The 14,922-nt window shown below is 40.6% G+C and overlaps 1 protein-coding gene across 4 annotated transcripts in view; it reads left to right on the forward strand.

Annotated features, from left to right (window-relative positions):
- Positions 1 to 14,615, forward strand: part of lpp (LIM domain containing preferred translocation partner in lipoma) — a 212,197-nt gene extending 197,582 nt beyond the window's left edge. For all 4 annotated transcript variants that reach the window (XM_022199643.2, XM_051947252.1, XM_051947253.1 and 1 more), the window contains 3 exons: positions 3,088 to 3,266; positions 6,188 to 6,308; positions 9,282 to 14,615. In XM_022199643.2, coding sequence (XP_022055335.2) covers positions 3,088 to 3,266; positions 6,188 to 6,308; positions 9,282 to 9,410 — 429 coding nt within the window. In that variant the 3' untranslated portion in view covers positions 9,411 to 14,615. The remainder of the gene's footprint in view (positions 1 to 3,087; positions 3,267 to 6,187; positions 6,309 to 9,281) is intronic.
- The last annotated feature ends 307 nt before the right edge of the window (positions 14,616 to 14,922 follow it).

Below are 14,922 nucleotides of genomic sequence, written 5' to 3' on the forward strand. Positions count from 1 at the left end.
CATTTGTGACTTTCTAACTGCATTGATTCAAATTAAGATTTTGATTTAAAATTCTCTGTTCAGCTCTAGTTTACACTTTGAGCTAATCATTTGAAGATGTTGCTGTGTGTTCTTGAAAATCAAGCCTTTTTAGTGTTGTATTGTTTTATAGCTCAGGCTAATTGATTAATTGAGCCCTAATTCTTATTAGATCCCTTTGTCTAGTATTGGATCTGTGTTTGAAAAACTAGAATGTTTTGACCAGGGCTGCAACTAATGATCTGTGGTTGTTTGGTCTATAAAATGGCACAACATTGTGAAAAATGTCAATCAGTGTTTCCCAAAGCCCAAGGTGACATTATTATATATTTTGTTTTATCCACAACCTAATTATATTGATTTTGCTGGCATAGAGGAAGAATTAAATTAAATTTAAAAGCTAGAATAAGAAAATTTAAACATATTTTTCTTTAAAAATTACTCAAAACAATTAATCGATTACCAAAATAGTGGGCAACTAATTGCTAAATGATTAACCGTGCAGCTCTAGTTGTGATTACTTTTTCATTTTGTTGTGTAAACATCACTTGATCCCATAAACCTCCAAATTACAAGCCAATCTAAAATGGGACTTATTCAAACCGTCTCAGCCCATTAGCATGTTTTAAACCAAACACTCTGTAGTGACTTCTGTGTGTCTGTCTGTGTTTCTGTCTCGCTGTCAGGCCCGAGTCTCATGTTCAGAGCAGAGCATATGGGACCTCTTAACTCCCTGTTACATGCTTTGTTTGCCATCACACTCCTCATTCTAACAGACAGCTGTGTCAAACGTGGTTTGGGAGCCTGTTGCTAAATAGTGAGAAGCCAGGCCGGACTGCACGGGCACGTTTGGTGTTGCGAGAGCACTTTGTGGCAAATAAGGAAGCATCTCACAATAAGAAAAAGGGCCACAATTGACTTTAACGCACTCAACTCACCCTTCGGTTCAGCAAGAGGCTGTCTGACCTAAATTCACTTTACCTCATCTGCCTAGACATTTGTTTAGCCTTCTGGGCAAACACTTAGAGAAATGTATGAGGGAGAGGAGGGGGAAAAAAAGAATACATATGCTTGAATACATCACATTTAGTCAAGGGAAAAGCAAAACCCGGACATCTGCAGACATATACAGCCCTCTAGTGGCAAACTGCAAAGGACCTGGATGTCTGACAGCGAGGCCATGAAGTCATTTATGCAGAATTTCCCCAACCATCTGTGGAAGTTGTGCCCGACCACAGACCGGAGCACATTTCGTATTTTGACAGCAGACCCAGGTTTGAGTAACAGACCTAATAAAAGTTACCTAATCCCAAATAAAAAAGGAGTCACGAGTGAATACTAAAACAACAGCAGAATGAATGAAATGAGGTCAGAGAATCTTACCATCAGAGAGAAAGAGAGAAATTTTGTCTTTTGAGTACTGTACTCATTACAATGGCCCGGAGGAACTGTGTGCTGTGAAATCATATGCTCTAGTTAAGCTAAACAAGGGCAAGGTATTCCCACATGAAGGGCAGATGAGAATAAGTAAGTAGAAATGCAGACAGATGAGTAAGAGTTGAGGACGGTTTGGTGCTGTTTGGCCCAGGTATCTTACTCAGATTCTCAGGTTGCAGATATATTCTCCCCCCTCTCTCTCCCTCTTTACCTCCACCTCTCTCTGCCTCTGTGTGCGAGCGTGAGGCAACCCTCCAGGGCTCAGAGCAGCGAGCTCATTAAAGGCTTTATTCCACTTCCAGGATCGAGCAGGATTGCAATATGGACATTGTTTATACACAAATGTTGCCCTGGGAATAATGTTTATTTCTATTACCATCTTGGAGGGGGAGAGAAAAAAAGAATGCAGAGCTTGTCTACACACATTGCTTTTCATGAAATAATGCCTCTCCAGGAGTGCTTTGAAGAAACGGCCGTTTTTCAAACCACTTTTTTCTTTCCAGCCTCGAGTCAAACATCCGCTGCCCTCATACCCTCCAGTGGCACGCGATCGTGTTGTGAGAATCATGTCAGGAGGAGCTGTACAGCCAGCCTCGTCCTGCAAAGAAGCTCCCGCGCTCATTAGCATGCAGACTATAAATGTCAGTGCATGTGCAGCCGGACAGGGGGTTTGCTCGGGAGTTTTACCTCAGCCGAGCAGCCACACAAGTGTCATTTTAAACGGCAGGGCCCGGCGGTGCATCTGCGAGGCAGCTGATGACGCAGCGCAGTGTTGCTACACACCCCGAGCTGTGTTTGGAAACACTGAGGCAGCTTGCTACTACGGTGGGAGCCAATGGGAACAGCTGAACCGTGCACTCTTTAGCCCAGCCAAGCACAGAAAGATCTGGGGGGGAGAGGCGGGGGAGAAGAGGGGGGGGAGGACAACAGAGATCCAGGAAATGTCTGAGCGAGAAGCAGCGACAGTGAAGGCCCATCAGCTCTCACACGGTCGCATCAGGCCGCACATTGATCACCCACACATGATATATCCATCCCCACGTAATTGCATTGCTGTTTAGAGAGGCAGTCGTTATTTATGAAATATTGAAATAACAAATGGCGTCTCCCGGCAGATATTAAGAAGAGAGATGCCACAGATAAGTCAGAGGCAGGCGGCCGCCACTTCCCCCCGCGGGCTGCTTGCCCAGGCGACTGGCTGCAGAAAACCTGCAGTCATCACAAAGTGGAAATATTTACTGCTCACACCCTCGCATACGGGAGGATGGAGTGTGGGTGAGGGCGACTGAAAAATGACTGTGTTTGTGTTTCGAGAGGAGTGCTAATCAGATTCCTTCAGCATCAGAGGCATTTGAGGACAGCTGAGCTAAAGGTCCCAAGAGTGGATTTATTTGTTGCACAGGCACAAATGGGAGCGGAGCCACCTGAAGTGTAACACTGGCAACATGAAGTCTCAAATCACAAGGTCCAAATCCTTTCCAGAACGCTCACGCTGGTTGAAAATTTGTTTGCTAATTGTCAACAAGTGCTTGAAGGCCCACTGGAAATGAATCATCAGATTCACCACATTGATCATCAGGTTTGTTGTGTAATCATGTGGGTGTCTGTGGGCTTGTGTGTTTGTGTCTGCAGAACACCCTGGAGACCTGCACCATCTGCAGTAAGCCCATCATGGAGCGCATCCTGCGGGCCACAGGAAAGGCCTACCATCCTCACTGCTTCACCTGCGTGGTTTGTCACCGCAGCCTGGACGGCATCCCGTTCACCGTGGACGCCTCCAACCACATCCACTGCATCGAGGACTTCCACAAGTACGTCATTAAGCATTTCATCATGTTTAAGGCTGCACTAATCAGCCAGTGGGTCAAGTAGACGTTGGTCATGTTGAAGGTGTTGCTACTACTGTGTGTTTTCACATCTTTTATCTCATTGTTTGGTTTTAACCAGCATTCCAAACTCTTCAATCTCACTTTTGGCAACAGGCAGATGTATTCAGGCCAGCAGTTTACTATTCAAATGTGTGAGTTTGCAAACAAAACCAGATATCAGGATTTATCACCAAAGCTGTTGGAATTAGTGTGAAAATACAGCTGTTGTTTGCTGAATTGAGAGATGTCGAAATAATTATTAGACCACCACTGTTTTCTTTCCTTTAATATTAATAATTTTGTTGAATTTCATCATAGTGATTCAATCATTACAGAATCTTGTCAATGATATTAAATATATGTTTTAAAATATGATAGACTGAATTTGTAAAAATGGCAAAATTCACATTATATGTACAAAAATAATCCCCTTCATTTTGTGTTTAAACTGTACATATGAAGTCAACAGATAAACCAGATGAAATTATAACTAAATGGTGCATAAATAAAGATATTTGTGAAAAGAGAGCCATCACTAACCAGGTTGGAATCAGTTTTAACTACAGAACACGGTGTGGCTTTACCGAGAAATACAACGAAAGAGGCAGGAAACGCTGGTCAGAGTGGCCTAAAAATTGTCTTCAAAGCTGTATATTTACTTAGAAATTAAAAAATATTTAAAATTTGAAAATTGAGCAACCCACAATAACCAAATCATCTTTGTGCATTTGTGTTTCACAAATGTTGCAAACTTGACGTTTGTTTGTGAATTCTCATGACACTGTTTCAGATCCACTCAAAAGAAAAAGTTAAGCTGCTTCGAAATCTTTCCTGAAATTACACTTTCGGTTATATTTAAGCCTTTATCAATACAGGATCTTCGAGCTTCCTTTTCGGGAAATACTGCAAGCTATTTCACAAGTTCAGCAGCCTCGGTATGTAGACATGAGTTTAATAGGACATTCCTGTCATTGTATCACACTCCACTGATTGCATAACCAGCACATTACCAGAAATGTTCCTTTACTCAGTGACCAGAAGGGAAACAGAAGTAAACAGCTGGCTCTTGGTGTGAGTGCACAGCTCTCGCTTTTTGGAGTAGCTGCAGTGGGCCGTTGTTTAATTCCACATGACAAGTGTGACCTCAGCAGTGCAGCCCTTTGTGTCGAGGAACAGTCACGCCCGGCCCAAGCTTTTTCTTTGCTGCTGTTGTATTTTTTGTGTGTTTTTTTATACCGGCTAATACTGTACGGCAGTGATTCCCCACCGCCACACACCCCTTCTACTTCCTGATTCCCAGACTATTAAAAAGTGTATGTGAATAGAAGAAGTGTCACAAGATGTTACCTAAAATCTCAGCGGCTTTTCAGATCCTCATCAATGCTATGTTTGGATAGACTTCTTCCTGCTGAAGGCATTTCCAGAGTTACTGCTTTGGAGGTTTGTTCTGTAGATCTTCTAGTAACAGACAGTTATGATGTCTGTAAATGTCACACTATATTGAGCAGGTTTAGCTTTTGAAATTGAGTGTCATCTTGATATCTGACTATAAATAATTACACTGAGGGGAAAATGAGCAAAAAAAAACTACCATGAAGTCTGGAAATTTGAGTCTGGAAAAGAGTGGAATTTTAAAATGGAAAATGTGTAGAAACCGAACACGTAAATGCAGCATAACTGGAGAATGTTTTGTCTCTTATTTTCTTTTTGCAGTTTTAGATATATAAACTGTGTCATTAATGAAGTCAAATTAAATTAAATTAGCCCTCTAAACCCCAAATCCATCAGTTACTTTCCCTTAAACTAATCATGCGTAATGTGTGCACTTTGATCCTACTTTGTCAGCGTGTAGTTTTTGAATCACATATGACCGTAATAAAAAGTAAAGATCTGCGCTATTTCATATCTTTTGTTTAAATGTTTGCTACTTTTAGCAATCCTCAGAAGGATTCTGTTTACTGCTCGGTGTTTAGAGTTAGTGAAAGGTGGTCAGTGTGGGAACTTTATTTCTCCATTTCTTATATTTTTTGCTGAAAGCTTTGAATGGCATGTTGCCTTTACAAAAAATACCAAAACGGCATCGATTTTCAAGGCCAGAAACTAAAAAAGACTTAAAAAATCATCTGCTTTTCAACAGTCCTTCAACTACTTATCTGTGACATCCAGTTCCATCTGGAAACTAAAAATTGTAATCTTTAATCAAAGCCATTTTATTTTAAATGTCGCACACTTTTCTACGTGTTTTTAAAATTTGGCCAAAAAAATTACGACGTGGACTCACCAGAAAATAATAAATATATAACGTCTTCGATCCTCGTTACAGAAAGCATTCAGCCCGGCTGCAACCAACAGTCATGTGATAAATGTTCAGGTTTATCGGCAGAGCTGCAGGCTGTGTTTACACAAATCAGAGATGAAACAAGGACAGAAACACTAAAACTGTCAATATTAAAAAAAAAACATGTGCACGATGCAGAGTGGCGTTTAGCATTGGTAACATCCATGGACATACGGACACCAAATTTTGTACACATTCCTTTTGTTTTTGTAAAATAAATCATCAAAGCAACTTCAACTTTTTCTTTTTTATGATTCATGAAAATACAACTCTGTCAAACTGCACCAAAGACATTTTGGAGTTCTCATTTCTGGTTGTGCTGCTTCCATAGAGGTGCAGGACTTGAGTAAAATAAGTTAAAATAATTGCTATTTGCAGCCCTGCTTGTATGTGTAGTGTCAAAAATGTTACTCTACTGAGATCACCAGGCTTCTAGGAGATGCTGAATTGTATCACTGCTGGACACATTATGTCAGTATTTGCTGTTGTTCTGAGCACTTTCTGTTGCTCTCGGTTCTTTTCGCAGGAAGTTTGCTCCACGCTGCTGCGTTTGCTCTGAGCCCATCATGCCGGCACCTGGTCAGGAAGAAACTGTTCGTATTGTGGCTCTGGACCGTGACTTCCACGTGCAGTGTTACCGCTGCGAGGTATCTGCTCTACGCTTCTGTTCTCTCCCGGTACTCAAGCTCCTATTATTAGCAGCTGTGTAGCGTGTTGCAGGTGAGAGTCATTACTGCGTGACGGTATAAAGCATAACGCCCATCCCCCGAGTCACCTTTTCATCGAGACGCCCCTCTCTTTACCTGCCTTGAAATAGCTTTTCCATCTCTCCTCTGCAAAGTTTATGGACTTACATAGTAACCGATCTGTCAGCCGCCGCTCGCCTCGTTGATAAGCTGCACTGAGACGTTACGTGCCCGGCTAAAAGAGAAGTAACGTGTCACATTGTCAAAGAGCCATGCCAGCGTGAGCACACAGAGTGTTTGGCAGACATAAAGGTCAAAGGAAAGCAAAGCAGATTAGTTCAGCTGAAGGGGCTCAACCAGGGAAGAATTTTGTCACCAGGGAGCCATGAGTAGATGGAGTTGTAATTCTGTGTGTGAGAGTGAGTTGGAGAGGTCGAGAGTGTAACCCGGTGTCACACTCTGTGAGACAATAACGCCAAAAAATTTGTGTGCATCTGTACTTTTGTGTGTGAAATTCTTATCCTGTAAAAGGTGCACATGGCCCAAATGTTTTTACACGTGTGAGACAAAAAACAAACTGAACATTCTGCACATGAGACTCTAACAGAGCAACATATCAGGGTAACAGAGACCTTTATCAGGGATCATCAAGGAAGAGAAAAGACACAAACACATTCGCCACTCAGGTATTTGTGAGCTCCATGATTAAGAGCGGCTCTGCTCCCAGACTGGATCAATCAGAGCTCGATAGCACTGTCTGTTACTTCCTTTTTTGGGAACGAAGAACGCCAAAACAGAGATAAGACACTTTGGAAAAAGAACATGTTGAGTCTACTACATCACAAAGATTCAATAAAATGTAATATATGAATCACTCCCATGATTCAACAAGGAAACGTTATCACACCAGCTACTGCAAAAAGTCTCTTTGAAGCTGTTCTTAGTCACAGCGGTGCTTTGAGCTGTAATGTCAACAGGTCAACATGCTCATAGTAGCCACATTTACGCGAAAATTGAACTGAATCATGCTTTAGAAATGTACAAATTGTGGGAAAAAGAAAGAAAGGAAATTTGCCTTGTCTCTATTAACTCTCTTTGGAGTGAATAAACTAAGCTGTGTAGTGTCGATACGTTACACACGGCTGTAATAAACAGAGTAGAAGATGCCAGAAAAATAGTTTTTTCATTGTGAACTTCCACGGAACTCAGATGAAACAAAACTTTGTGAGAAGTCTTCAGTAGTTGTTTTACATTTGGAAAGTTGAAATTAACCCTCCACATGAGGTGGTTTTGGGCATAATGCTTCCTGGAGGTAAAGACTACACAGGCAGCATAAATAACTGTTAGTTAAATATTCACTACATCACAGTTTATTCAAAAAATATGTTTTTGTCTTCCATGAAGGCCTTCAAAAAAAGCAAAAAAAACCCACACCTCATCTTTCGTCATCCATTTCTCTCAACATTATTGAATGCGCTACTTCTAAACTTTCATAAAGATGCGATTTTAAAACACGGTTAGTGACAGAGCAAACGTGTTTTACTGTTTTTACCCTCCACAATTTATAAAATCACATATAAAAGCAGCAAACCAGCACACCGCCCCACTGGAACTAGTGAGCTGAAACATGAGGCTGATGTGCTTTGAGGTAAAATTCACCATACAGGCTACATAACAAACCTTCTGAATTCTGTTTTCTACTTGCTCATAGAACCAGAATTGAGGCAGCAGCTACTACTAGTTGTTTCTCTGCACTCTTGAGTTAACCTCACGGTTGAAGCCGTCACGTCCTGCATTGTTAGGAAAACACAAACTGTCTGTACAGAACATATATAGGTAGTCAGATGGCGTACAGAGGGTTTCATTTACTATCATTACTTCCACTTAGCCTATCTTTCTTCATGCATTCTTTGTAAGTGTGGAGTCATTTACATACCGCTGTGTGTTTAGGTAACTAAACTTTATTACACAAGATTGCAGCCACAGCTTCTTCTCCTGAATCCAACATTGGCTTTCTTTGAGTGAATGAGGAACACAAAAATTAAATTAGAAATGAGTGAAATTAGAGATTGCATTTAAAGCAGACAGTTTTACAACCAGTCACAACAATGATGTCAGTGAATAAATCAGACAGTGTACAGGCAAATTAGCGACTGTGTGTTGTTCTAACTGGTCTTGAAGTTAAATCCTGAGTCCTTTGTGTCTAAGACCAAGACCAAATAAAAATGAGTAAATTCTGAGACAAAACCTTCAACGAGTGTTAAGTTCTGCAACACCACTAAATACCAGTAGATCCAAATACAGCTGAATGAGTTGTAAACTGTGAGAGCCAGTGCAAGTATGAAAAGGTGAGGAAGAACCGATGAATTCCTCCTGAAAGGGGTCATAAGTCTCTGGACAAAATTTCTGCAATCCATCCATTATTTGTTTAGATATTTCAGTCATTGGCAAAGTGGTGAACCGACCGTCTTTGTAATCACACAGACTAAAAAAATATGTTTTACTTGCACAAAAAAGCTTAAACTAGGGCTTGAGCTACAATCACTGAAAGAAACCAAAACAAAAGAAAGACTACAAGAAGACACAGACTCCTGGGAGAGACGAGACTCAAAATATGGATCTTAGAATCTGTAACAGGAGGAGAATTTTATTGTCAGACTTTGCTAAACTCTTTGCATAAACCCTTTAATGCGGGAGTGTTACGACTGACTGTTCCTCAGTACCAACCAGTTGTTTTCCTCTCTGACTCCAAACCACAAGACAGGCTTTTCTAACGAGCGCCTCCTGTAACGTGACACTGGCGGAGCTTTTAAACGGCAGTAAATGTGCCATTTAGCGCGCGAGCACAGAGAGGGGATGAATGTGTCTGATGGGTGAGCGTGGCTAATGACTCTGTCTGTGTTTGTGGACTAACAGGCTATCTGTGTCCTGCAGGACTGTGGCTCTCTGCTCTCAGAGGGGGATAACCAGGGCTGCTACCCGCTGGACGGACACGTCCTCTGCAAAAACTGTAACACCAGCCGCATCCAGGCCCTCACCGCCAAGGCCACCACGGACCTCTGAACAGCCGGTCACCTCCACTGTGATAACCCAGTGCTCGCTCTGTCTCTCTCTGTATTCCTCTGCAAACATACACATACCCATCCACAGACGCCTGCATTCCTCTGCATAAACATATAATCCCTCTATATACACTATATAAATACATATATCTCCACCTTCAGTTACAAGAAGTAGCCTGACATCCACCCGCGTTCATGTAACTATCGACTCGGTACAGTCACTGCAGACGAAGCTGCGTGTTATTTAACTGTATTTTTTAAAAGGAATAGTTCGACATTTTGGCAAGTTCCATCCTTTCTGGCAAGAAGGGACTCTCTTGTCTGTACGCTACAAAAAAAGGTAACAAAATCTGCACCTCTAAAGCTCACTGAAACATATTCACTTATATATCATATCTCTTTATTGCAAACATGCCAATGTAACTGGCTCACTCTCAGCCACAAAGCATTGAAGCACATTTCCTAAAGTGTTGAACTGTTGTTTTAAATAATCACTCCAGATCCATCATATAGCAACATACATTAATATCTTTAGTTATCATCACTGTGCATGTTTCAGCCATCCATGCATGCACCCACATGCTCCTCGCTGATCTAAAATGTCCACTAGAACATGCAGAAATGTTTGACGCCTCTCTCCTGCAGGTGAAATGATGGATGGTTGTGTGTGACTTTGAGAAAACCCATGTGTTGTCTCCAACATGCCTTTTATTCCGTAGTACAGATCCACATACGGTACACAAACAGGGATAAAATTACACACCGAACACACCATAATTGCAAAACAGTTCTGCATAACCGAACACCAAAGAATTGAATTTAAACTGCCATATTTCCTGTGCATTTGCTTTGTATGCAGCTATATAAAAACATTATTTACAGTGTGCTGATTGGAACCGCAGGCACTACAAACAGTAATTCCTGCTGTCAAGAACAAAACAGGCAGCTGCTGGATGAAATTCCCTTTTTATAACACATTATTTTCTTCGTATTTTCCGGTTGAATTTTCTTTGATGTGTACGGTAAGTTATTTTCCGTTGGCCTCACCAGTACAATCATGTGAGCCTGTTCATATAAATATGGCCTTATATTTGAAATTAGTTCTATATTTTTTCAGCAGATGAGTATGTAACGTCCCCCCCATCCACCGCGCCGTAGATTAGATCAGTGCTTGTACTGTAAGTAGTCTGGCAGAGATAAGGAATATTACACGGCTATGCAATTTTTAATGCTAATTGCATCGACACTTTATAAGAAATTTTATGAATAAGGAAATATTTTACGTGTACAGATGCAAGAATAAGTGTCCTTATAGTAACCCTTTAATCAAAACTGTACTGTGTGACTTTGTGTGTCCCTGTGCTGTCTGTCAGTATTGACTGTGCCACTGACACTCATCTTTTATGTTTAGTGTTTGTTTAAAGTTGATGGGCCAAGAAGGGACCATGAGAGTTTCCCAAAAATTATTTTATTATTAAATCTGAGAGTTGTGGACCAGTAGTTGAATAATTTAACCTAATAGTTCAGCGTAATTACTGCAGCAGTACGAATAGTACAACTTTCAACAGCGAGTTAAAGGCACCCTGTGGAGTTTTTCACCGCTAGTGGCTCTATGGAGCGGTTGTTCATGTGCCGTCATTTTGTTTTATGTTGGCCCACATGCAGAGGCGGAGCCAGTGATGTCACCAGGTGAGGAGAAGACCCTCCCTGGAATTTGATTGGCCACTTCAGGTGTAGTCACCTACTATGCCTAGAGTAGGAAGGTGTTAGGTGTACTTGTAGCATGAGAGCATCCGAATGATGTCAAATTACCTCGATGTAACATCAAGATGATGCAAAATGATGACAGAGACGTGAAACTACAATAAATTGACAAAAACCAAATTATAAAGGATGAAAAATTAAAACAAAGAGACATAAAAGCTATAAAGAGATATACAGTGACTACAAGAAGACACAGAAGAACTACAAAGACATACAGAATGACTACAAAGAACTGCAAAATGATGACAAAATGAAACAAAACAAAGACATGCATGGCTTGAGATTCATGCAAAAATGATTACAAAAAGATACAGAATGACTGCAACACATGAAACGACCACAAACTGCTGGAAACAAAATACATAAGGACATAAAAGAACTAAATATATATATAAAAAAATGCAAACAGAAAAACGTCAAAGTGATATGAAACGCCTAGAAATGCATAGAAAACTGTAATGACAGAAAAAGACTACAAAGATGTTCAAGATGTCATGGGGAAGAAGTGCAACACATTAAAGGAGATACGTAACTATTGCACAGAATTACAGGGATCTGCAAAGAGATTTAAAACAGACTGGAAGTGGTGCCAAAGAACTAAAAAGAGACAAAACGACAAAATCACTGTAGAGTGATGCAAAACAACCAATCACAGAACGACTCCAAACCAAGTATGTGGGCGACATGATGCATGTTTTTTTTTTGCTGTTTTGCACAACTGGGATGATCGACAGTTTGTGGCATTAACATGCAACAAAGTGTAGCACAATCTACAGGCTAAAGAATAAGGACCTGAAAATTCTATGATTGATTTCGAGAAAAAATTGCATTTTGGGCGAAAACACTGAAACACAGTGTGAATTTGTTTACAAAAAAACTCCACAGGATACCTTTAAACAACAAAGACAAGGTGGTTAATAAGTATTAAGTAGTATTTGTTTGTCAGTTTATTAGCTGAATTAGTTTACATCCAGCCACTTAATACAACGAGTATTTCCCAAACCTGCTTCATAGATGTCTTGTGTGTATGAACGGTTATATTATGATTTTAGAGAGTTCTTTTTCCTTCTCTTTACTGTTTTCCCCAAACATGAAATAACGGTGTTTAATGCCAAGTGACCATGCAAGTATAAAAATCTGTCAATGCTGTATGTGCTGTCATCAGGACGTTCTGTTACAGCAGATCACGTTTTGCTGTTTTAACCCAGGTAAGACTTTGTAAACAACTGTGCTAATAATGCTGGTGGTAAGTTAACACTAAATGATAAGTTGACATCTATCAAAACTTTGCCAGGACACATTTTCTACATAAAAACAGACTAAACTTGCTATTCGAAATGTAAAGGAGTACTTAAAGGTGAAGAGGTGACTCGCTGGCTGGACAGTTTGTGTTTGGTAGCAGACAAAACCACCATTTACTCACTTCCATGCCTGAAGCAGGGACGGAGCGAAGGCTGTTTCTCCAAAAGGTTAGACAACCTAAACTTCATGTCCTCAGGAAGTTTTCCATCAATATTTGGAGCCGCATCCTTGTAGACGACCAGTTCATCGGTCACATACAGAAACCCAAAAGACAGCAAGACTTGTACAGTTTAGTAAGATCCGAGTCCACCACTTGAAATGCAAATTTGTGATGTGGCTTGAAGATATTTTAAAATATCTCAGTAGTGTCACAAAACTCTTTTTCCAGCTATTCAGAGACACTATTTACAGTCATTTCATGCATCCTTCATTGTAAATCACATTCAAATCTTCTCTTTAGCCACAGAAGTTTGCTATCTTTATTTTATCTCTGCTGCTTTGAAAACAGCCACACAGGACATCACACTGGCTGCGTTATATCCAAGAGCAGATCCATCATTTCACCCATTTGACACTTGACTCTGTCGTCTGATTACTGCTGGCCGAGACTCTCCATCTGTCGTTGTCATGTATGTTGCTGTGCACATAGATGCTGCTGGGGAACCAGTTGGAACCTTACTTTATCTCTGTGTTACAGAATGATCAAGACCTTTCTGACCTGCTCAGATAATCTGACAGCGGAGTTGAAGCTGCACTAACAAATTCACATTGGGCGATGAAAACACAGTTTTTTAACATGATGTAACATGCAGAAGTTTAAAAAAACTACAGTTATTATCATTCCCTGCTTTATTTCTATTTTCCTCTATTTTCCTCTAAATATTTCACAAAATGAACATCATGTTGTATTGAACGAGACTTGAAACTAGCAATTGAAACCATAGACCCATAAGTTAAATGTTTACTGAGGTAACAAATCAAGTGAGAAATAGGGTAATTTTCTCACAGACTTCTATATAAGCAGACTTCTTCTTGCAACCAGAAGTCGCCCCCTGCTGGTTGTTTAAGACACTTTGCAGACCTGGAGGCTACGTCCATCTTTAACATACAGCTATAATAAGCAGCAGGTTTCAGTGAAATAGTTGTGATGAATCTATGCTACTCTCTGACCTGCCGCTAGCCAATGATCACAGTGTAACATTCAGCTGCTGATACTTCGTTTAGGAAGCCAAAACACAACATAAAATAAACGCTAATGTAGCGCCATAACTGCTGGATGGCTGTTTGCTACCATGTTAGTCGTATCGCTGTCAAAAATAAGAGTTGGAGGTTATAGTTTGTTAGTATTTAACTACAATTTAATGTAGAAGATAGCCTGGTGAAGTTAGAGAAAAGCTCAGCAAGCAGAAAACAAATGATTTTATTAGTGATGAATGACTTTGCTGGTTTTAAAACAAAAAAATTTAATGTTTCTGCATTTTATTATTGGCTTATTAGCACATGTTTTGTACAAAGTGTACCCTGGTCTGGTCCATGTGCACAGAGTTAAATCTCTGCGTTAGGCTGTTGTTGATGTGCCAGAGCTGTATTAAACTCTCCTGTTGAGGGTTTTTCTGCTCCGTCTCTGGACACATCACACATCTTCACGGGAGCTTATACAGTATGAATATACAGCATGAATCCTCCGACAAAGCTTGATGCTACAAGTGTAAACTAGACCGTTTAATGATTTTTTAAAATTTGTTCTGTGTATTTGTGTTGTCTACTGTCTTTGTTCTACCCTTGTTTGCAAAAGTGCCTTTGGCTGAGCAGTATTGAATCACTATACTGCTGCTGTGTATTTCATATTTCTTCGTGCCTCAAAGATTTTGCCTCGTTTCCTTGTTGCTTTGTTTTTTTTACCAAAGTAAATAAAGAGGATCCCTTTTGTTTGGACCAACTCTGAATCCACACAGTAGATGTTTCCACCAGGTGCGGTGCTTTAGGCTGCAGCAGCTGCGTTTTAAGTGGTGTTGAGTGTGAAACTCACCTTAAAGAGCCTGATCTGCTGTTGTTAAAGTAACTCATCTGTTTTTGATCTTGGGAAGGGGCACGATGTAGTCCTGTTTTTATTCTTTCCTCAATAAAAGCTTTGCAATAGCGTCACGTCTCCGCTTCCTTTTTTTCGACATTTTGTTCAATTATGTGAGAAAACATTAAAATGCTCTCTCTTTCTGATTCAGGCCCAACATGCCCTGACTGTGCGCTGCCCCTCTTCCCCTGCTGCTGGTTAACATTTGCCCTTTTTGGCTCGTGGTCCATCGGATAGCCCAGGTAATGAGCTCCCTCTGTCTGTCTTCTCCCCTGAAACCTGTCGGTGACCTCCTGTGCAGCGTACCTGCAGATGAAAGAGATTTATTCCCAACAAGTAAAACCCAGGGCTACTTCACTCTCTTCAAGAGTCATTT

This window comes from Acanthochromis polyacanthus, chromosome 4 (genome assembly GCF_021347895.1).
Source record: "Acanthochromis polyacanthus isolate Apoly-LR-REF ecotype Palm Island chromosome 4, KAUST_Apoly_ChrSc, whole genome shotgun sequence".
Classification (NCBI taxonomy): Eukaryota; Metazoa; Chordata; class Actinopteri; family Pomacentridae; genus Acanthochromis; species Acanthochromis polyacanthus.